Below are 23328 nucleotides of genomic sequence, written 5' to 3' on the forward strand. Positions count from 1 at the left end.
ATGCAAAATATGACATTTTTGCCAATTTAACACTTATATTTATTTATTTAGCAAAAACATGTATAGTGTATAAATTTTGTACATGCAATATTTATGTTTATGTTTTGGGCGCGAGGGACACTTTGTGTGCATTGGGCCCTGGGCTTCGACACGCTTCCCAAAATATGTCTTTTCCTCTGTACTTCCCCAAATGCCAATACCCAAAGGCTAGTCCTTTTGCATTCTGACACCACTTTAATTGTTTCTACTCAAACCCTTCCTTCTTTTTTTTTTACCGCCATTCTTGATTAAAGTATCACCGGTTCTTCTACTTTACATCATTACATGCAGTAAGTAATAAAAATATCCAAGACTTTTTACCATTTGGAATTTTATCTTTTAACCCCTTCACTCTACAATTATTCTTACATTTTCGTAGCTGCAGCGTTGAATGTCAGAGCCACTCAGAGAGAGAGAGAGAGAGAGTGTTTTCTAGCCTTTCTCCCTTACTCTAGCTCTCTCCACTCATCTGCTCGCAAATGAACATGGTTGTCTTGCTCTCTCTCTTCTTCTCTCTCCTATGCTTCACCGGTAACAACTTTCTTCACTTTCTTTTTCTTTTATCCTCACAGCAACAAGCATTTCTTTATGTTACTCATTTCCTCCTCTGCAGCTCAATGTCAAGAACCTCTACAGTTATCACCCCTCCAACCGCACCTGCCGCCGGCCGCCGGCGTCCACGTTGAACCCCAACACCTGCAGAACGTTTCAGACAGCGTCCTCGCCGCTGAAGCCTGGCTTAGAAAGTACGTCCTGGCCCACTTCCCCGCCACCAACATAACCACAATCGTCGCCGGCTCCGCCGTCCTATGCCGCAGAGACCAGCAACACAACTTGGGTTTGCTTCTGCCTGCGCTCAACAACCTCCACCATTCTCTCACTAGATGGGGTTTGCACCGCCAGATCAAAGTTGCTGCTGCCTTTTCCTCCGACTGTCTGGATCCACTGTCGGAATCCTACAGAGATGACGTCGGACAGAGCTACATCAAACCCTTGCTTACCTTCTTGCAACAAGTGGGCTCGCCTTACGTGGTGAATCCGCCGCCGGAGTTTCTCCGATCAGCGGTGGGGGAATCCCACTTGAAGTCCATGAAGGATCTTGGAGTTTCAGAGATGAATGTGATCCTGAGCAGTGCAAGAAGAAAGCTCTCCCACAAGGTGAATCCGTTTCCGCCGCGGCCGGCCCCCACCTTGGCTCTGCCTCCGCTTGTAGGCACCCTTCCGCCTCAGCCGAGTTACGGCGCGCCGTACATTGCGCCGATGGGCGGGCCGCGTTTGCCACCGTGCGAGCCGGCTCACTGGGCGCCGGCGCCGGCAGCAGTGGGGCACGTGCACCACGGGACGTGGTGCGTGGCAAAGCCGAGTGTGCCGGCGGAGACGCTGCAGGAGGCGTTGGACTACGCGTGCGGTGAAGGAGATGCTGACTGTGAAGCCATCAAAGAAGATGGCAGCTGCTTCCACCCCGACACTCTGGTCGCCCACGCCTCCTACGCCTTCAATAGCTACTGGCAGAAGACCAAGGCCAACGGCGGCACCTGTGGCTTCGGCGGCACTGCCATCATCATCACCTCCGATCCCAGTAAGCAACTCATTATGGAGTATATATTATTCATTGCACCGGAATACATGTGAATTAATATAATTGTGTTGTTTGCAGGTTATGGGCGCTGCAGATTCGCCCTTACCTAGTCAAGTGGAGATGTGTTTCAGCATTTGGTGATGATACCTTTTACAGTATTTAGTTCAATTATTAGTAAGTAATCGAAGAGCTTAGGATTCCTTTTTGCACTACTTGAGTTGAATTGTCAGTAATTATAGAGTTTAGGATTCCTTTGATCTCTTCCTCTGTATAATCTTGTTCTGCTATCAGGAACTAAGATTTAACTCTATCCTGCATTTCTCCACTTGATTAATACTACTATTTCATTTCTCTCTTGGCGTTACATTAGGTTTTTACTACTCCATAATGAAGTTGGGAGCAAAGTAAAAGTGGAAAAAAGCAAAAGCATGTTGAGATTGTAGTCTTGTTAGAAAAGCAATAAAGCATAACATTTCAAGAAATGTAACAGGGATTGCTCACTTTTAAATGCAAAGAAACAATCTTGGTTAAGCTGAGACTACATTGAAGAAATTGATTACAACATAGTATTAAAGATTGTTCTTCCCTGCTCCATTGCCCCAGCTTCACTAGCTTCTTCATTCTCCTTCACATCGCCACTAGTTTTCTGCCCAAACCCCATTTTGCAACCCAAATGTTAAAATCGCTAAGGCCATCCACAGCGCATGGATCGAGGGGGGATCGACCCGGGTCTTGGGGAGGGGGGTGTCACTGGAGACGCGGCCTGATGCGAGGCCGTGTCGAAGCTTCGATCTGGGGCGAGCGGCGGTGGTGTATGGCGCGTCCTTCGGACGCTCCCAATTAAATAAAAAAAAAAATTCGAAATTCATTATTTAAATTCAAAAAAATTCGAAATTCATTATTTAAAAATTTGAAATTCATTATTTAATTATGTTTTTAATTTTATTTTAATTATTGTAATGTTTAATTTTATTTTTAATAAAATTGGGAATTTAAAAATAAAAGTGTAGAAATTTTTTATTTTGTGGAAATGGGGATCTAAGCACCCACCTAAGACAATGCATTGGAGAGGGGTGTGTTTTAGGTGGGGTCCACTCCTAAGACACCCCTCTAAGCAACAAGCATTGTGGATGCTCTAATCAGCTTAGAATGTGAAACATAAATTAAGAATAGTAGCATAGGAGTTACTCTCAACTTCCAGCTTTGAAATTATGTGTACTAGCTGAGAAGTCGGAACTGATACATTCACACCAATGCAGACACCACCGCTAGTGCTCCTTGCTAAAATTAGATATCGAGATACCATTTGTAACCTACAAAAGCTTCTTAGCTTTTCTAAATGCAAGCAGTGTTTAGAGAAGGGAGTTGGGATACATTTATCTTCGTGTCAATAGGTAAAATGTTAAGCGTAAAATTAAAAATGTTCAGTTCTTATAAAAAAGTCCAAATTAAACTGAAGAGTTGAAATTGTCCCTTGATGTTGTCTTGATGACTTTAAATCATTTTTTATGTGAAGTCTTACATTTTTCTTAAGAAAAGCGTAAGAAAAAATTGTCTGCTGTAAAAAAAGTTAATAGGCCTGGGAATCGGGTCGGGATCGGGTACCCTACCCGAAAAAATCGGGTACCCAACCCTGAATTACACAGAAACCCTATACCCAACCCAGACCCCGAAAAAAAATCGGGTACCCTAATACCCGAGTCGGGTGCCCTAAATTACCCGGTCAAAATTGCATCTTTCAAGTCAAACTGTGAAAATCGGGTATTTCGGGTATTAGGGTACCCTAATACCCGAAATACCCTATTTAAAAAAAAAATCGAAAAAAAAAAGAAAGAAGAAGAAGAAGAACTGTACATGGGAGTGGGGACGGCTGGCGGTGCGTCTGCTGGGAGCTCGGAGGCGGCGCGGCTGCTAGGACGACAGAGGCGACGAGGCTGGGTCGACAACTCGCGAGGGAACAGAGGGAGTTGGGAGGCAGGCGGAACAGAGGGAGTTGGGCACTTGGCGGCGACTCACGAAAGGACTGCGCCGCTAGGTTGTGGTGGATGGCGGGTGGGACGACAGAGGCCGACGCTGGCGCCACTGGGTCGACGAGCGAACGGAATAGAGGGAGTTGAGCGGGACTGAGGGCTGGGAGTGGGCGGAGAGAACACAGAACAGGGAGGGAGAGAGCGTGGAGTAGGGTTTGAATGTTTCAATATTTTTGAAATTAAAGAATTAAAATTTAATTAAATAATTTAATATATATTTAATAAAAAATTGGGTATTTCGGGTATACCTGATACCCGATCGGGTATACCCGATACCCGATTTTTCCCCACCCTAAATACCCGATCCCGAACCTAGCCCCTAATTTTTCGGGTATAGGGTACTCGATACCCGATTTTTTCGGGTCGGATAATCGGGTACCCTATACTCGAACCCTATCTTCCCACCCTTAGAAAAGTAGGTTGTCGTCCGGGTGGCAACCTCACTAAGTAGGTTGCCGCCAGGGTGGTAACCTATTTTTCCGATAATTGACTATTTTTGTCTCATGCAAGTACATTGATTGTGACATTAAGGATAATTTAGTCAATTTGAGAATAAGCACGATAATAATTTTATAAAAATGTATATTTTTCATTACAACTCAACAAAAATGGGCATTTTAAATTTTTGCTCCTTATCTTTATGCCAAAGTTCATTTGATGATGGTTGCCCCTCATAGATACTATTGTGATTTAGATTCTTGAATACATCAAGGAAATGTGGTTGATCAGAATGCATAATCTTAACGAGCACCATAACTTGACCAAGAACTGCCATGAAATTTGCAGTCATACCACCAACAAATTACACAAAAAAGACCAAGATGCAATAAAATGACACTCTTACACTCCGACTTGACACTACACAAGACTAATTGGTAATCAAATGAGCACGCCAAACTACAACGTTCATCTGCAAATTTTGTTTTTAATATGATTCAACTCAAATTCTCTAAAACAATAATAGTATAAGAAATAAGGAGATAACTAATTAATACTAAGAAATAAGTACGCTATCTAAAGTTGCACATATAATGTGTTAATGGGTTTGTGAGTTTCGATCCAAGATTCCAAATCTCCAAATGAACGAATTGTAAGAACAAATCAAAACAGTAAAATACACCGATGTTTACGTGGTTCGGATGTGAATCCTACTCCACGGAAGGGTCAAGGCAGCAATCACTATATTGATGAAGATTGAATGTACAACAGATTACAAAGAATCACACAAATCTCTCCGGCCCTTTCCAGCCTTTTTCCGCTCGTGTTTTCTCTCCTGTATCTGCTCTCTCTGTAAATTCTACATACTAAAATGAATAGAAAATACAATATAAAAATTGAGAAGAAAGAAATAATCCTGAACGTACAAATCATCCTACGGCTGAGATCTAATAAGATGTAACTAATTAGAATCCAGCGTGGCAGAGCTCACGTCCAACTTCTTTTGTTCCTTTATACCACATATATGCAACTTATGCACATACACTAACAATCTCCACCTTGTGCATAGCTTGCATGAACTCCTTTCCCCTTCACTTAGTCCCATCACAGGACTACCCTCCTATCAACAAAGTTACAGAAGTAGAACATTGACTAATTCAAGGCAATACCTGAATTTAGCCGTGGGCAGCGCCTTAGTTAGTATATCAGCTGCGTTGTGATCAGTTGATATTTTCACAATTTGAACTGATCCCTTTTGAACAACATCTCTGATGAAGTGAGCTCGCACATCGATGTGCTTTGATCTCTCATGAAAGACTTGGTGCTTCACCAAGTGGATAGCACTCTGATTGTCGCAATAAACATCCACAGTCTTCTGCACAATGCCCAATTCACCAAGAATTCCTTTTAACCACAATGACTCCTTCACTGCTTCTGTAAGCGCCATGTACTCGGCCTCTGTAGTAGATAAGGCTACTACACTTTGTGACATTGACTTCCAGCTTATAGCTGAGCCAAATAAAGAGAATATGTAACCAGTTTGTGATTTCCTGGTGTCGATATTCGCAGCATAATCAGCATCTACATAACCCTTCAAAGGGTTACTGTACTTCTCCTTTTTCTGGAACATGATACCAAGGTTGGCTGTACCTTTCATGTACCTGAAAATATATTTCAGAGCATCCCAATGACTCCTTCCCGGGTCACTCATAAATCTGCTAGTTACTGATATAGCAAATGCTATATCCGGCCTCGTACACACCATAGTGTACATGATACTCCCAATAGCATTAGCATAAGGCACTTTACTCATTGCCTCTCTTTCCATATCATCTTTTGGCTTTTGTTTCTCAGATAGCTTCAGCTGCTGTGACAAGGGTATCATCACAGTTTTTGATTCATGCATAAGGAATCTTTTAAATACCTTTAGGATATAATCTCTGTGTTAGCCACAACACCCCATCTGATCTCTTCCTTATAATGTCCATACCTAAAATCCTTTTTGCACTTCCCAAACATTTCATTTCAAATTCAGATTTCAACTGTTCTTTCACCCTTTCTATTTCAGCTTTATCCTTACTAGCAATCAACATATCATCTACATACAACAATAAGTAGATCATAGCTCCAGTTTTCCCCTTTTTCTTGTAAACACAGCTGTCATATTTTGATTTCTCAAAACCAATCCTTTTCATGAAGTCGTCAAACCTTTTATACCATTGTCTAGAAGCTTGTTTCAATCCATACAAAGATCTTTTCAGCAGACAAACCTTACCCTCTGTCCCAGGTATAACAAAACCTTGAGGTTGCTCCATGAAGATTGACTCATCTAACTCTCCATGTAAAAAAGCTGTTTTTACATCTAGTTGTTCCAATTCGAGGTCAAACTGAGCAACCAGAGCTAGTAAGATTCTAATTGAAGTATGTTTTACAACGGGCGAGAAAACTTCATTAAAATCAATGCCTTCCCTTTGTGTGAACCCCCTTGCAACAAGTCTAGCTTTATATCTTATTGTTTCCTTTCCATTTTCAGACACCTCCACCTTTTTCTTGTAGATCCACTTACAACTTATCAACTTCTGTGTCTTTGGTCTATCTACAAGAATCCATGTACCATTTTTCATGAGAGAGTCGATCTCTTCTTTCATTGCAGATACCCACTTTTCTCTGTCATCACTGTCCATGGCCTCTTGATAGTTCCTTGGCTCTTGGTATTCTATGTCTTCAGCCACATTTAATGCATAGGCTACAAGGTCTGCCTGGTGATACCTTGCTGGTGGGCGTATGGTCCTTCTCGTCCTATCTCTTGCCAAGAGATAGTCTCTCAAATCATCATCAGCAGCAACATGTCGCTCTCCATCTGAATCTTAATTACCTTCATGCTGTGTTTCTGCAGGTGACTCCACCTCAACTTGCGAACCATCATTTTCAGTTGAACCTTGCACCTTTTCTGAAACATCTCCAGCACTCTTGAATGGCATATTCATCTCATTGAAAACCACGTCTCTGCTGATAATAATTTTCTTTAAACCTGGCTCAATGCACCATAGCCTATATCCCTTAACACCCTGCTGATATCCAAGCATTATGCATTTTATGGCCCTTGCATCCAGTTTATCTTGCTTAATGTGAGCATAAGCTAGGCACCCAAACACCTTTAATCTATTGTAATCAGATTTGTGCCCATACCATAGCTCATCAGGAACATTAAACTCCACAGCAGATGAAGGACTCTTGTTTATCAAGAATGCAGCAGTGGAGACTGCTTCTCCCCAAAAACTCTTAGGCACTCCAGAGTTCAGCATCATACATCTCACCCTTTCCAAAATTGTCCTATTCATCCTCTCAACCACACCGTTTTGTTGAGGATTCCCTGGAACCGTTCTATGCCTTTTTATCCCTTTGCTTTTACAGAAATCATTGAATTCTTGTGATAAAAATTCTAACCCGTTGTCTGTCCTCAAGCATTTCAGACAAGAACCCTTTTCGACCTCAGTTTCAGTTACCCAATCCTTGAACTTACTGAAGGCTTCAGCTTTGGTTTTCAATATATATATCCATAGCTTCCTAGTGTAGTCATCAATGATACTTAAGAAGTATCTACCACCACCAGTTGACTCCACCTTTGATGGCCCCCATAAATCTGCATGTGCATAATCCAATGGTACCTTGGATGTATGCTTTCCCTTTTTATAAGGGAGTTTCTTACTTTTACCAAGGATGCAATATTCACATTTATCAAGATTCGATGGTAGAGCTCCCTTTATAACACCTTTCTTAGCAAGTTCTGTCAGTGACTTTTCACCAACATGAGCTAGTCTAGAGTGCCATATGTGTGGCTCATCAGAACTACTAAAATCAGATTCTCCTGACAAGGTTTCAGCTAGCAAGTAATATAGGCTGTTCTTCCTAACACCTTTCATCACAATTTTAGCATTCTTTATAACAGATATGAATCCATTTTCAGATTTGAAACTGCAACCTTTTGCTTCTAACATGCCTAGAGACACAAGATTTCTCTTAAGTTGTGGAATATACCTGACATCAGATAGGAGCTTTATTGATCCATCATCCATTTTTAACCTGATATTGCCAATTCCCTTTACACTGCACACTTGATCATTTCCAAGAAGAACTGACCCAAGCTCCTGTGGTTTAAAGTCCAGAAACCATTCCTTGCATGGACTCATGTGGAAGCTACAGCCTGAATCAAGTATCCAGGCTCCTCCAGTGTCTCCATTTGAAACATTCAGCACCTCCGCACCCTCGGATTCTTCAGCCAAATCAGCAGTGGGAGCCTGTGCCTTTTGACCCTGCTTTCTCTTCCAAGAGTAGCAGTCCTTTTTTAGGTGTCCTGTTTTCTTGCAATGAAAACATCTTCTTATGTCTTTGCCATCAGCATCCTTTTACTTCGGAGCGCCCCCTTTCTTTTCTTCTTGACCAACCTTCTTAGGCTTATTCTTAAATTTCTTCACATGAAGACTTTCAGCAGCTGTATCAAGTTTAGATTCATTTGATTTGTGAAGCTCCTTCGCCTTTAGTGCACACTGCACATCATCAAGAGTAATGGCATTCTCTTTGCCAAACAACATCGCATCTCTTAGATGGTCATAGGAGTGTGGAAGGGCATTCAAGAGGAGGATCGCCTTATCCTCATCCTCCAATTTCACTCCTATATTTTCAAGATCATCAATGGATTTATTAAATTCATCGAGTTGATCCCCAAGATTCTTATCTTCAAGAATTTTGTAAGAGTATAAACGCTGCTTCATGTATAGTCGGTTCGCGAGTGATTTCGTCATGTACAATGACTCAAGCTTCGACCAGACGCCGGCCGCCGTCTCCTCCCTCGCGATCTCCCGGAGAACCTTATCGCCCAAGCAGAGAATTATAGCACTATGTGCTTTCTGCATAATCTCCTCCCGTTGAGCCTCCGTCAGTTTCTCACTCAGCCCCTTTTCGCCCTTCAACGCACCAACTAAACCTTGCTGAACAAGCAAGGCCTTTATCTTGATCCTCCACAATCCGAAATCATTTTTTCCGGTGAATTTCTCAGTTTCGAACTTCGCAGTTGTCATCGTGAGAACAGGTTCCCACAGACGGCGCCAATTTGTGAGTTTCGATCCAAGATTCCAAATCTCCAAATGAACGAATTGTAAGAACAAATCAAAACAGTAAAATACACCGATGTTTACGTGGTTCGGATGTGAATCCTACTCCACGGAAGGGTCAAGGCAGCAATCACTATATTGATGAAGATTGAATGTACAACAGATTACAAAGAATCACACAAATCTCTCCGGCCCTTTCCAGCCTTTTTCCGCTCGTGTTTTCTCTCCTGTATCTGCTCTCTCTGTAAATTCTACATACTAAAATGAATAGAAAATACAATATAAAAATTGAGAAGAAAGAAATAATCCTGAACGTACAAATCATCCTACGGCTGAGATCTAATAAGATGTAACTAATTAGAATCCAGCGTGGCAGAGCTCACGTCCAACTTTTTTTGTTCCTTTATACCACATATATGCAACTTATGCACATACACTAACAGGGTTAATAGTGTTTTATGGCCCAAACTTTCAGCGTTTTTTGTAAAATGTCCCGAATTTTCATTTTCTAAAAAAAAAAAAAAAAAAAAAAATCGAATTTTCAGTTTTTTCCATAAAATGTCCGTCTATATAAAATTTAATGACGAAAAACTCCGAACTTTCAACATTTTCCAACAATGATGGTTTCTAATATGATTTTCCAACAATGATGATCCCCAAAATATTTCATTCGATGAAATAAGTCATCTTTTCGTCATCAAATTTTTTAGAGCGGGACATTTTATAAAAAAAACTGAAAGTTCGGGATTTTTTAGGAGAAAATGAAAGTTCAGGACATAAAATACTACTATTAACCCTTATATAATATATAAAAGATGAGTTTTTTCTCTTCATTTTTTCCTCTCTTTTTCTCTTTGTTCTTCCACAAATTTTCAACTATTTTTTCCTTTTTATTTTTTATATTTTATTTATTTTGTAAACATTATCAAATTTGATTCATGAAAAAAAATATTCAATATACATCTTAAATTTAATATAGTATAAAAATCATTAAAAATAAATAAATTATGAAAATTTTAAAATATTTTACTTTCTCTTTTTTCATTAAAATTTTACACTTATATTTGCATATAAAAATATTTATTATTTATTTATTTATTATAATGTGTAATACTCTATAATAAAAATGTAAAAATGTGTAATGCTAATTTTATTACTCTCTCCGTCCCGCGAGTCTTGACACGTTTGGGTTCATTTAAATTGAATGTTCGTCGTGCATCACACGAATGGTCGTACTAATTTTACTTAATAATACTCCCTCCGTCCACGAAAGAACTTCCTATCTTTCCTTTTTGGGACGTCCACAAAAGAACTTCTTACCTATTTTTGGACTATACCCCACCACTTATAATCCTCTTACTTTTCACTTTTCACAACTCCCAATATTAATTATAACACCTTTTCACCACTCCCAATACACTCAACTACCTTTTATCCACTTTTAATACACTCAATAATATTTTTTCTTAAAACTCGTGTCATTCCCTCATAAAAAGTTCTTTCATGGACGGAGGGAGTATAATTTAGGATCCGTACACAATTGAGATCGATATACATTGAGAGACTTTTTACTCAATATACTTTGCACTAAAAAAATGTGAAATATTTATAAAGGTTGATTTTATATAATTTATCATAACGAAATTCATAATAAAATTATAATACAAATCTAAATAAAAGACAAATTTATCGATCAAAAGAATTAAGTATTTAACTATTCAATACTACAAATAAATTTCACTCAAAAAAAACATTGCATCATTTAAAACTGTTCAATTTAACTGCTTGAAATATATGACCTAAAATTCAAACCAATAATTACTTGAAGACTAATCCATGGCCCAAACTTCTCAGTCCAACTTGATAGTTATATAAAATTCAGTAGATTTTTTTTCTTCTCTCCGCCGTCTTCTTTCTAACTCTCTGATTCTCGCTAGCCGTCGCCCGGACCGACCCGCCTCCTCCGGCAGCAGCGCTGCAAACCTGCATCAGTCCGTCCAGTCCAGCTGCACCGTAGCAGCAGTCAGAAGGTATGTTATTCAATTCATTTCTTTCAATGCATTCAATTCATTCAAGGCTTCAATTAGTTTAAGGCTAAAAGAAACATAAAGAAATAAGAGATTGTTATTCTGAAAAATACGCGATCGAATGATGAAGATATAAAGAAACGTTCATTAGTCTGTTATATGGCCAAATATATTGGAGAATAAGGTGATTATATGATGTATTCAGTGGTTTCTTTGGATGTGTGCTTAGGCGGGAAATCTATACAGCTAATTTATTTGATTTCATCTATATAGATTTAAAGGTTTATCATCCCTATTTTTCTTTATTGTTGCAGAGTTCTCTTGAAATTAATATTTCTTGTTCTGTTGGTTGTAACGGTTGCGACCCAATTCTTCTTCTTGTCAATACATGTATTGCTAGGTTTACATTGAGAATTAAAATTTTATATACAACTTATTCATGTTGTTAACTCCATTTTTAAACCCATCTCTACATGTGCCTGGTTTATATCTAAAGCACCAGTCTTTTACTCTCTCATTTTTTATTTTTTTTGTCTATGATAGTTTCCCAGACTACTGCCTCCCACTGATGTTGTCACCCTAGCAATCGGTTATATTTCCGCCTGCAACACACTGGAAACCGTTTCTCATTTTGTAAAAGTTGAGACTTTCATTGATGATTCAATTTATACGTAGACGGAGATTCAAATTTCCATCCAAATCTCATTCTTTTGCATTAGTACACCAACTAGCTTCACCAATTAACTGCCCCAGAGGTACAAATCCTGAAAAATTGGCCTTCAAACCTTCTATAAATCAAGAGCAACTCAAGCTGGGTGCTAAAGCCACCTTTCTCTCTCCTCAAACCGTGTTGACCACTCTGCAAAATTGCCCTTCTGATTTAGTTGCTCTGAGTTTTTTCCTATGGTGTGCCCGTCAGCCAAATTACTTTCATGATAAGCCTGGTTTTCATCACATGGTGGGCGTGGTATCTAAATTGACCCAAAGATGTGGGACTGTCAGAGACATTATTGAAGAGTTGGAGAGCATTGGTTGCTTCACAAAGGCACAGACTTTTTTGCTTTTGATGAGGATTTACTGGCGTGGAGCCATGTATGATATGGTATTAGAGGCTTTTGAAGTGATGTGTGGTTATGGTTATGTTCCGAATACTTATGTAAGAAACATTATTGTGGATGTCTTGTTCAAGATTGGGAGAGTTGATGCAGCCCTCAGTTTTTTGAAGGGAACACCGGCCCCAAATTTTTTGAGCTTCAACATTTCCATCTGTAATTTGTGCAAGCTCAATGAGGTTGATAAGGTTAAAAGTGTCTTTAGGTGTATGTTGTTAAGAGGGTATTATATGAACCCTGAAACCTATGGATTGGTGTTGAATTGTTTCTGCAAATTCGGGAGGTTGGAGGAGGCATCACAGCTGCTTGGAATGATGGTGGTTTTGGGTGTACCTGTTTCTGTGAATGTGTGGAGCATATTGATTGATGGTTACTGTAAATCAGGTTTGATCGAGGTTGCAGCTTATATTCTTGAGAAAATGGTGGCTGTTGGTTGTTCACCAAACATTGTGACTTGCACATCATTGATCAAAGCATTTTTAGAATCTCGGATGCCTGAAAAGGCATTTAAACTCCTTGGCACTCTAGAATCCAAAGGTTGTTTTCCTGATCTTGTGCTATGTAATGTATTGATTGATTGCCTATCTAAGATTGGGCGCTACGAGAGTGCATTTGAAGTTTTCTCTAGTTTGAGAGATCTAAGTTTAAAGCCAGATGTTTACACTTATTCGTCTCTTGTAACTGCAATAAATTTGTCTAGACAGTATGTTCTTCTACCTTTAGTTACGAGTGGACTTGCAGTGCAACCTGACTTGGTGGTCTGCAATTGCCTTTTAAACTATTTCTGCCAGTCTGGTTATCCAGAGGGTGCTATCGAGTTCTATGATGACATGATAGAGAGAGGGTTTCTGCCAGATAAATATAGTTTTGCTGGAGTGCTGAGTGCATTGTGCAAGTTGGGTAGGTTACGTGATGCAGTGAATGTATACCATGGAATTGTTCACAGCTATCCAGCAGGTATTGATGCTCACATCCACACTATAGTCATTAATGCACTTGCAAAATCAGGTAGTTTTCACCAAGCTATAAGAATATTCGCAAAAGCTAGTGCAAACAAATTCCCACTTGATGCTGTGTCATACAATGTTGCCATTGATGTACTCATTAGAGATGGTCGGGTAAAAGAAGCTTACAGTATCTTTGGCCAAATGAAGGAGATGGAGATAGTGCCAAATCAGAGGACGTATAATATGATACTCTCTGGTTTCTGCAAGGATAGGGATATTCATGTGGTTAAATACATCCTGAAAGAAATGATTGATGCAAATATTACAATGGACTATCATGCTTTCAGATTGATGAAAAAACTTCTATGCGACTTTCCCGACTCTGTTTTAGCTTACCTCGTTTCTGAGATGAGAATTTTGGGATTGTTGCCTAAAGAGGATGAGATAGTGTTGGTTAACGAACATGATATCGGTGCCTATGCTAGTTTCAGTTCATCAAATAATTATGTGAATGTCATGGACTTTGGAAGATCGAGCTCTGATGAGGAATTTGATGCCATTGTTTCAGTGTGTTGAGTAAGTAATTGAAGGAACTTTATTTTTCTTAACTTGAGATATACTATTGGCCTCTTATAGCAACAAAGTCCAAGAGCCCCCAGTCTTGGCGAAAACAATGTGTAACTTTGTTTTTACAGTGATTATATCTCCTAGTCTTAGTCTTCTCCACTTATTATCTGATTGCTTATGCAAATGCTGATGTTCGTGTTTCTTAGTTTTCGTAGTCTATTTTAGACAATGTAGTGTTTTGAGAATAGTTTTAACTTTTAATACGTCTATATGTCTCTTATGCTTTCAGTTACTACTTACCAGTTCTTTCTGGATAATCTTGGAATTTTTTTTCCTTTCCTTTTTCATATTTATTTTAAATTTGTAAAGGTTGGTTTGTGCATCTGCTTATTGCTACTAGTGGCTTTGTTAGGATGTTCTAAATCTCTTTATACTCATTGAATTTAGGGATGTTTAAGCCTAGTTATCTTTAAGCTCAGTTTTGGATTATTTTTTATAAGCATGTAGTTTGTCTCTTCACAGAACTTTCACAATGTAATTGCCTATATTTACTTGATTTGTATAATGTTCAGGCATTGCCTGTCGAAATAACCTGTCTTCCTCTTCTTGAGAAACTATATCTTGATAACAACAAGCTGTCAGTTTTGCCACCTGAGCTTGGTGAGCTGAAGCACTTTAAAGTTCTTGCTGTATACTATAACATGCTCGTTTCTATGCCTGGTAAGAGTTGGATTCTCTTTTTTCCCCCTTTATATGAGTGGAGGATTAATGTTGGTTGCCTCATCAGTAATTACCAACATCTCAACAGTTGCTGATCTTGTTTCTTGCAGGCCTTACTTCCAGATTGGGGGTGTAGTCCACAGATATATAGTGCGCCAAACACAGGTGTCCACTATTTCTTTGTACTGATAAATTAGTGAATTTTCACAAGTAGGATGAAAGTGTTGATATATTTGATATGATATCGTGAAGGTCATGGAAGATGATCAAGAAATTGGTGCTTACATGTTCCGCAGAACTGTTCCTTCCATGCACTTGACTCCAGAAGATGTCCGTTGCATGGTATGTGCACTGATCTTGTCAGTTATGGTAGCATAATGATACAGCTTGATGATAGTGAGTAATAAAAATTGAAATTGAGTTGTTTATCTATGCTGCCGTTGGTAATTGAAGGGTGATAATACAAAATAAGATAATTTATAATATTATTATGCACTTATCGATTTCTTTTCTTTCTTCACTCTTTAAGAATCCAAAAAGCTGGTAAATTGGGAATTAAGTCTTGTTTGGTTTCATCATCTGATGGAAACTTCTAGAGATGTTGGGGTTAGTCATAAATTAGAGTGCCCTTGAGCCCCTTAAGGAGATGTATGATTGATCACTTGTCAAATTTTCCTTGGTAAATTTACTTCAAAAGTTGTTGGGTTCAATTAATCTCTTGAACTTCAAAATTCAGCTCAATTAGGGTCCTCCATTATCCCTCCTACTAATGTCCTTGATGTCTGTCCCACAGACGTCACACTTATTTAACCTTGTCTAAAACATGTGAAAATCCCAAATTTGGTCTACTCCCCAAGAATAGAAACCCTAAATTTCGAATTTACCAACCTTCTAAAAACTTCATTTCGAAAATTGGAGGCAACACCTAGAATCTCTTTTGTCAAAAAGTTCAACATTGTCTAGATGAGGTCGTCCCGCGAAGAGTGTTTTCCAAGAACCATTTTTACAAGTGTCCAGCACAAGGGACTCTTGACTGCAGATAACATACATCGATTTTCTCACAGTTGATACCTCCAATTGATAAAAGTGCAAGAATCTCAAGAACTAGCATCTACTTGCTGATTCTGACTTGTATATCATGCAGGTTGGATCTTGGAGGGATAGGATTATAATTTTCACAGGAATATATGGTCCTACGCGAGCTTTGACCAAAGCATTCCTTGATTCTGGGGCCAAAGCTGTGATATGCCCTTCTTCTGAGCCTGAAGAATTGCAGCTGATATCATTTTACGGGGCAGGTGATTTTAGTAGTTATGAGAATGGGAAGTTTGAGATAGGATACGAGGAGGGAGAAGATGAGGACCCTGAACCCTCGAGTCCAGTAAGTGATTGGGAAGACAGCAACCCTGATAAAAGTGGGGAGCAGCCGATGAGTTTATGGGACGATGATGAGAAGGAACTGTGTCAATTTGTGAGCAAGAATCAATGTTTCAGGGTGGTGCAAAAGTGGATGTTGCTCTAAAAGATGTCGTAGTGTCACATAGGAGCCTCAGATATTCGTGCCACCTTCCGAGCAATCTGTAGATGGGAGTGGCTACTCTTCTGTGACATGCTGTTGGCCGTCCGAGGTATCTACTCCATCTTTCTTGTAAACTCTTGTGTTGTACATACTCAATTATTAGAGGAGAATATTATACCAAATTATAAGAGAAGAAAGGAGAATAAACAAAGGAAATGCACATTTCTGAGGCTGCCATTGTTTTCACAAGTTAATAGTGACGATATTGCAGCTCCAGCATAGCAGTTGCATGAAATCTGGTATCAGATATGGAGTTTGAAACCTTAATTAAGGAAGTGATGATGTATCATTACCAATTAGTATAAGTTATCGCATAACTATATGATGAAATTTATTATTATCAAACTAATTAAGCTCTGAAGTTTATGGATTGCACTTGCCATATCTATTCATTGCTTCGTATATCTAGACATTTTGATATACTTTTTCGGTTTCAGGCAAAAAAAATTCATATCACAGATGTAACACTCGTTAGATAAAGGCAAATTCTAATGTACATCTGTTTGCATGGTGCGGACGGATAAGGTTTAAGTTTTAAATAACAATATTGATAAAAGCACAAGTTTTAAATAACAATATTGATAAAAGCACATATTATGTGCGCACGTAATTGGATTTTTTCGTCATTTTACATATTTTTATAAATTAAGGAATTATTTTTATTTTAATTGAATTTGTACTTTACATAATTACCCATGATGGTTATTAAAGAAAAGATTACTCATAATCTTACCTTACTAATTAAATTTCATTTCCTTCAACCAACATCAATAAGCGTCCATAGTAAAAATTGAAATATACTTCTTTGTTTTAATTATTTTTCACGTAAGAAACATAGGTGAATGAAAGCGGATGAATGAATTTATTTCATTCAAAATTTGTGCCAAAATTTTCGTGCCAATTTTTTTTCTCATAGACATTATTTATATGAATGTTTTTCTCTTATTATGAGGATAATCATATTTTCCCATAAATATATATATATATATATATATATATAATTTAAATTCGAATATATTATAATATTATGAGGTGTTTGGAAAACACCTTCTCAATATCAATATTGAATCTCTGAAAAAAAAATATTAAAAAATAATATTAAGACAAAAATAAAATATCTCAATATTAATGAAAATAATCTACAATAAAATAAAATAAAATAAAATAAAAAAGATAAGATAACAAAAAAAATAATAACTTAATAATGTTATCAAAAAGAAATTTGAACAACCTCCCAATATTGATTTTAAAATATTCATTTGCCGATAGTAATTTTTGTAATACATGACAGTAATAAATGGGTTTTAAACGAGACCGCGCGCTCCAGTAGATATATGGAGCTTCAAGTCTTAATTATGGAAGAGATTATGTATCATTACAAATTAAATGTTATCCCATAATTATCTGATTTCAGATTATTAAATTATCCAGCAGGACCAGCACTTCGATTGAACTCTTTACAGGTCATCATTTTAGCACATTTTTAGCGAAAAAATAAATATCAGGAAGTATCAACTACTATATCCTAAGAATTAGCTTATTAAATACACGCATCAACTGCTAATATAATGTAACCATATCTAATCTGTTTTCCTGTAAATCCAAAATTTTTACAATTAGTTGATAGGGGCACGTTCTTATTCCAAATTTGTTTCTTCAATAATTTCAAATTTCAATGTCCTAGAATCCCAAATTTTAAGTGGGTTTTTTTTTTTTTTAATTCAGAAGTATTAATAATAATTCTTATTTTTCTGTGGTGACTCGAACCATAACCTAACTAATGAAGGAAAAATCTTATTACCACTTAAGTTTCTATTCATTGTTAATTTCATGTTTAACTTTTATATTATTTTAAAAGATGATCAATAGTAATTTATCTTTTATTTTTATCGTGATAACTCAAATCCCAACTAATTGAATGGGGTGAAACATTTTACCAACTTACCAATTGAATTACATTTCACCATCATTCTCAAATTTAGGTTAGGATTAAATGTTTCTCATGTGCTCCCATTCTTGGTTCCATCATTATTTTCACGTTGTCTACTCACAAAGTTCAATTTTTAAAACTTTTTTGAGAATACAAAATCCAGTAGTATAATTTAGTATTTATTTTCATAGTCATCCTTAAGTAATTCTGGTTTAAATCTCCGGTCCACATATATAGATAATTAAGATTCCCAAAATTTGAATACATGTCACACCTGTTTAAATAATTGGAAGATGCTATATAGCTGATACTATATGAAGTTCGACTCAAGTTGGATACATATTTTGTAAAATGATACAATTATATAGATATTTAGGATTTATGGGTTTGTGAAATATCGATATATTTATGTCAGTTGGCGAATATTTTAGCTACCTCATCAAGTCCCCAAAATTCACATCATTTAACAAATTTCCGGCCAACATCATGTCTCACTTGATTACTAGGATGATATTTAGAATGAGAGTTTCGTAAGTAATTTTTTTTTTTTAGAATGATTTTAATACTCAAGTAGTGAGAAAATGTAGAATAGAAAGTCGTGGATATAATGAGTTGGATTTTAAATAGATGAATATTAGTGTACCACAATTTTATATGGAAAAGTTGTTAGTTGGCATAACTTTAGACATGCATGTTGGGCCAATAAACGTACGCACAGTATATGCAGAAGCTCCACGTAAGCGCAGACTTGGAAGTACGGCGGTTGATTTTTAATTTGGCTCATCTAAAATAATTTATTTAGCCATCTAAAATAATTCCTTTTTTAATTATGTTAGCATGTGACGACTAATTAACTAACTAAATACGGCCAACCAGGGTTAGCTTAAATGGCAAAATTGAGGCTTCTGATTTCTGAAGACTCTTTTTTATGAGATGTTTTAAGTTCAAATTCTATGCATGGAGCTATGCGATCCGTTGGTGCCTCTCGTCGCTGGTCACCTGACGAATTGCATAGTTCTAATTCTGTGCATATTTGTGTGTAACATTATTATATATATATATATATATATATATATATATATGCATATGTATATTTGTGTTAAGTTATATTACAAAATACTACAATTTTTACACGTTATGTATACACAAAAAGTTATAGTATTTGTATGTAAGTACTAGTATTATTTTTTATGAGAACTATAGAGAAAATTGACTATCCTCTGTGATAAATTAAATAACTACACTTAAAAAATCGTAGTCTATAATTGACAATAGATTACGACTTTAAAATTGTAGTATATGCGCGTGTTCAATTGTAGTCTATAGTAATTATAGACTACGGTTTCAAATTATAAAGAGGTGGTCTTGGGTACAATCGGGTTGCACCCTGATCCGCACATTGACTCGAATCCGCATCTCGATCCGAACCGTGTACATGACACTATTCGGTTATACAAATGCTATTGTCTGTAATTAACATTATTCGGTTATACAAATGATATTGGTCACATTGTGTTTAAATAATACTATAATATTGTAAATGACATTGTGTATAATTGACACTATTTAAAAATATAAATGACACTTCGTGTAATTGACACTCTAAAATTGTAAAGATACTACAATATTTTAAATGACACTATAATATTTTAAAATGTTACACTGTTATTTATATAATTGAATAATGTCAATTATAAGCGGTGTCATTTGTATAATCGAATAGTATCATTTATATAATTTGGGTCATGATGAGAGTTCAATCAGGATGCAGGTCAAAGTTTAGGTCCGAATCAATCTAATTATACGATACGGACGATTGTATCCAAATTTTTGTGAATTATAAATATTGACGGAGGTCTTTCTCTATACCGCCTATCTTTACAATTGAGCACGTATATATATTGAAATTTAAAATCGCAGAGAAAGCTGAAATTTGTAGCACTGACCACATTGTTCACGAATTACGACTAAAACCACAATTATAATTTACATATTCATGCGAACACTTAAGTGGACATCTGATTTTCTGACGTGTCAGCCGGACTCGGAAGTCTTTTGCACAATATTTTACTCGTTTGATCAAAATAGATAAAATGACAATTTGAGAATTCTCCAAATGGGATAGGAAAGGAAGGTTCCCAGCAAGCTCACACCATGATTATAAATAAATATATCCAAATGTGAATTTTTCGTTTTGGAATTATTGCGCTGAAAATTGACAAAATTATAAAAAAGAAAAGAAAAGTAGGTTTCGAGACCACACGTTTTGTTAAGGGGAAAAACATGGGTGTTGGAGCTGACACATTGCCACATCATTTCCACATTTTTTTAATTTATCCGTATGCTGTTCACACGCCAACGCATTTCTGTCAAACATACTATCGCCCCTATATATGTGTGTATGTATTTATCTGTGTTCGTATATATATATATATATATTCACAATTTCTGAGTTTGCAGCAAACTCTCTTTTATATATAGAACTCACTCTATGTTTGTCTCTCTATTTCTTGCAACAATTTATCCAATTATCCCAATTGCTGCAAGAATAGAGTGCTAATAACACAAATTTCTAATATACTTGGATTCTTGAGGGATTGGCTCGTGAATATTATTCATCGTGTTTATATTCAAACGTAGATTGGTTATTTGATTATTTACAAATATTGTTAGAAGATCAGCAATTTTGGGAGAAGGTTATCACCACATTATAATTTGATCATCACGAACGAAGATTCTCATTCAGACATTGTATATATATATCTCCTCTGCAAGGATTTAGAAAGGTAATGCGGGAATTTCCCTATTTTCGTATGATCTCTATGCATTTCTAAAAGCATCTCCAAATAGTTGGTGATTTTATTATCCATACACATTTTTTTTGTGAGAAACGGGTTATTAGGATTATGAATTAGAGATCTAGAGATTTTATCGAATTTTGAGGTTCCGTCGTTGGCTGAAAATCTGGTTCTGTTTAATGAAGGTTACATGATTTGTGATTCACATTTTGCAATATGGGTTTAGTGTTAATGCAGAAATAAGATGAAGAATAGTTCAATTTCATGTATGAAATCCGACGGGGTTGTTTTTGTGTGTATGAGTTGTTATTGCAATTTGAGCTGAAATTCTTGTATAGTAGATCATAAGAGCTGAATTTCCTTACAATATAATTAGGCTGGGATGTTGTGTTGTTTCTCTTATGCAGAAGTGAAATGAATTGCAAAAATCAAGAATGTTTGGACAAGGCACTACCTCTTCCACCTCCATTGCCCTCTCACAAAAGAGGGTTGTTAACAAGTGGATTGAAGAGGAGGGACAATTGCTTCTGTGCTCACAATGCAGTAAATACTTCCTTGGATCGTCTCTTCGATGAGGCTTATCGAGCTGATATCTCCATTTTGACTGAAGATGGTGGCGTCATCTACGCACACGCCAGTATTCTTGTGAGTTTTTCACACACACACTGATTCAACGGTTGTGTTATGTGAAAGCTAAATGTAGCAAGTTTTTAAAATTGATTTGGTGAATGCAGGGCATGGCTTCTCCAGTCTTCAAGGCTATGCTAACCAAATTGAAAGGCCGAAGTCAGAGAAAACTGCGATCAATCCTAATTCCTGGAGTTCCATCTGAAGCGGTCCGTGTTTTCATCCGATTCTTGTATTCATCATGGTAAATAACTCCCCATTAATTCATTATTGTTGTTCTGATCATAGTTGCTTCAACCATTAGTGCATATATAAAGTGACTTTTGATTTATCAGAGTATTTATTGGTTAAATGGTTTTCTTCATTTCATTGCATCTGAATAATCTCAAATTGGCATTTCTACTTTGTGAATCGCTCAACTTGAACTCATCACATGAGATAGCTGTTGTGCAAGTAGTTTCTAGTTTGCTGTTTCTGAGCCTTCCATACATATTGCCGCGTGTATGAACTAAGTCATTAACATACATGTGGCTCGTATTAAATATTAATGATATTGGAACAAGCAATGAGACACTGCTTGTATAGGGGTTGAAGTGAACTAAACTTACTCTTAGGTCCTGACTAGAAAATCAGTCTAAACAAGAAAATCAGCTAGTTATGTGCATGTTGCACCTTGCTCACCAATTTGTTCTACTCTTGTAGCTATGAAGAAGAAAAGATGAGGGAATTCGCACTGCCTTTGTTGGTGCTGTCACATGCATATGCAGTTGGACAACTAAAGTGTCTATGTGAGTGTTGGCTGGAGACGAAATTGATGAACACCGAGAATGTAGTTGATATTTTTCAACTTGCTCTGCTGTGTGATGCTCCTCGGCTCAGCATCATGTGCCATCGATTCATTGTGTCAAACATAAAGGCAGTTATAGCCACGGATGGGTGGCACGACATGAAAATGAGCCATCCAATCCTAGAGAGGGAACTAATTGAGTCTTTGGGCGATGAGGACGCTGTAAGGATCTGAATTCTCATAAAATGAGAGAAAACACGTGATGTTTTCTGTTTTTATGTGCTAATAAAGGGACATTTGAAACTTTTCCAGATACGAAAGGATAGGAAAAGGAAGCAGCAGGAGAGGAAGATATACATGCAGCTATACGAAGCAATGGAGGCGTTAGTTCACATATGCAGAGATGGCTGTCGGACAATTGGGCCACGCGACAAGGTCCCACGAGATGATCAAGGCCCCTGTGAATTCCCAGCATGTAAGGGTCTTGAAGCACTCGTTCGCCACTTTGCTGGATGCAAGATGAGAGGTCCCGGTGGCTGCATCCATTGCAAGCGAATGTGGCAAATCTTGGAACTGCACTCGCGTCTTTGCCCTAATTCGGATGATTGCAAAGTACCATTGTGCAGGTAATTTCTTGCTTCCCTTCATATTTTGTTGGTTTATGTTACTAAATATTGTTTTTATAGGATTTGTTATCTATTATGTATCTCCTAATATTGGAGTTTTGGAACTGCAGAAACTTTAGGCAGAGAAGAAGGAAACAGAACAAGAAAGAAGATGTGAGATGGAGAATTTTGGTGAAGAAAATAGTGAGATCAAAGAGTATAACTGGAGCCCCTTTCTTCTCATTGGATTCAACATAATGCAAGGAATTGAAGATGAGAATACATAATCCTTTCTCTTTTTCCATTTTTGATTACTATTTTGTAACCGAGAAAATGGTTCATTTTTGGCTGGGGGAAAAAAGAGCACAAGAATTGATGTCATACCTTCTCAATTATAGATATGTGTATATATATATTCTTTATTCTATTCAA

General features: G+C 37.2%; 3 protein-coding genes across 4 annotated transcripts; all 3 read left to right on the top strand.

Moving 5' to 3' along the window:
• Positions 1–226: 226 nt before the first annotated feature.
• On the top strand, positions 227–1969 carry LOC131001858 (glucan endo-1,3-beta-glucosidase 12). Its single transcript, XM_057928482.1, has 3 exons — positions 227–570; positions 653–1618; positions 1697–1969. The coding sequence occupies exons 1-3, from the start codon at positions 519–521 to the stop codon at positions 1726–1728; spliced, it is 1050 nt and encodes a 349-aa protein (XP_057784465.1). The 5' UTR covers positions 227–518; the 3' UTR covers positions 1729–1969.
• A 9052-nt stretch (positions 1970–11021) lies between these two features.
• On the top strand, positions 11022–16321 carry LOC131001859 (putative pentatricopeptide repeat-containing protein At1g16830). Of its 2 annotated transcripts, XM_057928484.1 has the most exons (6): positions 11022–11227; positions 11768–13859; positions 14423–14570; positions 14681–14735; positions 14823–14912; positions 15715–16321. In XM_057928484.1, exon 2 carries the CDS (start codon positions 11880–11882, stop codon positions 13857–13859), a length of 1980 nt encoding a protein of 659 aa, XP_057784467.1. In that variant the 5' UTR covers positions 11022–11227; positions 11768–11879; the 3' UTR covers positions 14423–14570; positions 14681–14735; positions 14823–14912; positions 15715–16321. The 2 variants fall into 2 exon arrangements, with proteins under 2 accessions (XP_057784467.1, XP_057784466.1); XM_057928483.1 differs by lacking the exon at positions 14423–14570 and having other exon boundaries at positions 11033–11227.
• Positions 16322–20441: 4120 nt separating this feature from the next.
• On the top strand, positions 20442–23328 carry LOC131001860 (BTB/POZ and TAZ domain-containing protein 4). The gene is made up of 6 exons (XM_057928486.1): positions 20442–20865; positions 21285–21522; positions 21612–21748; positions 22207–22513; positions 22604–22917; positions 23028–23328. The coding sequence occupies exons 2-6, from the start codon at positions 21292–21294 to the stop codon at positions 23152–23154; spliced, it is 1116 nt and encodes a 371-aa protein (XP_057784469.1). The 5' UTR covers positions 20442–20865; positions 21285–21291; the 3' UTR covers positions 23155–23328.

Source organism: Salvia miltiorrhiza, chromosome 8 (genome assembly GCF_028751815.1).
Source record: "Salvia miltiorrhiza cultivar Shanhuang (shh) chromosome 8, IMPLAD_Smil_shh, whole genome shotgun sequence".
NCBI classification, from domain to species: Eukaryota; Viridiplantae; Streptophyta; class Magnoliopsida; order Lamiales; family Lamiaceae; genus Salvia; species Salvia miltiorrhiza.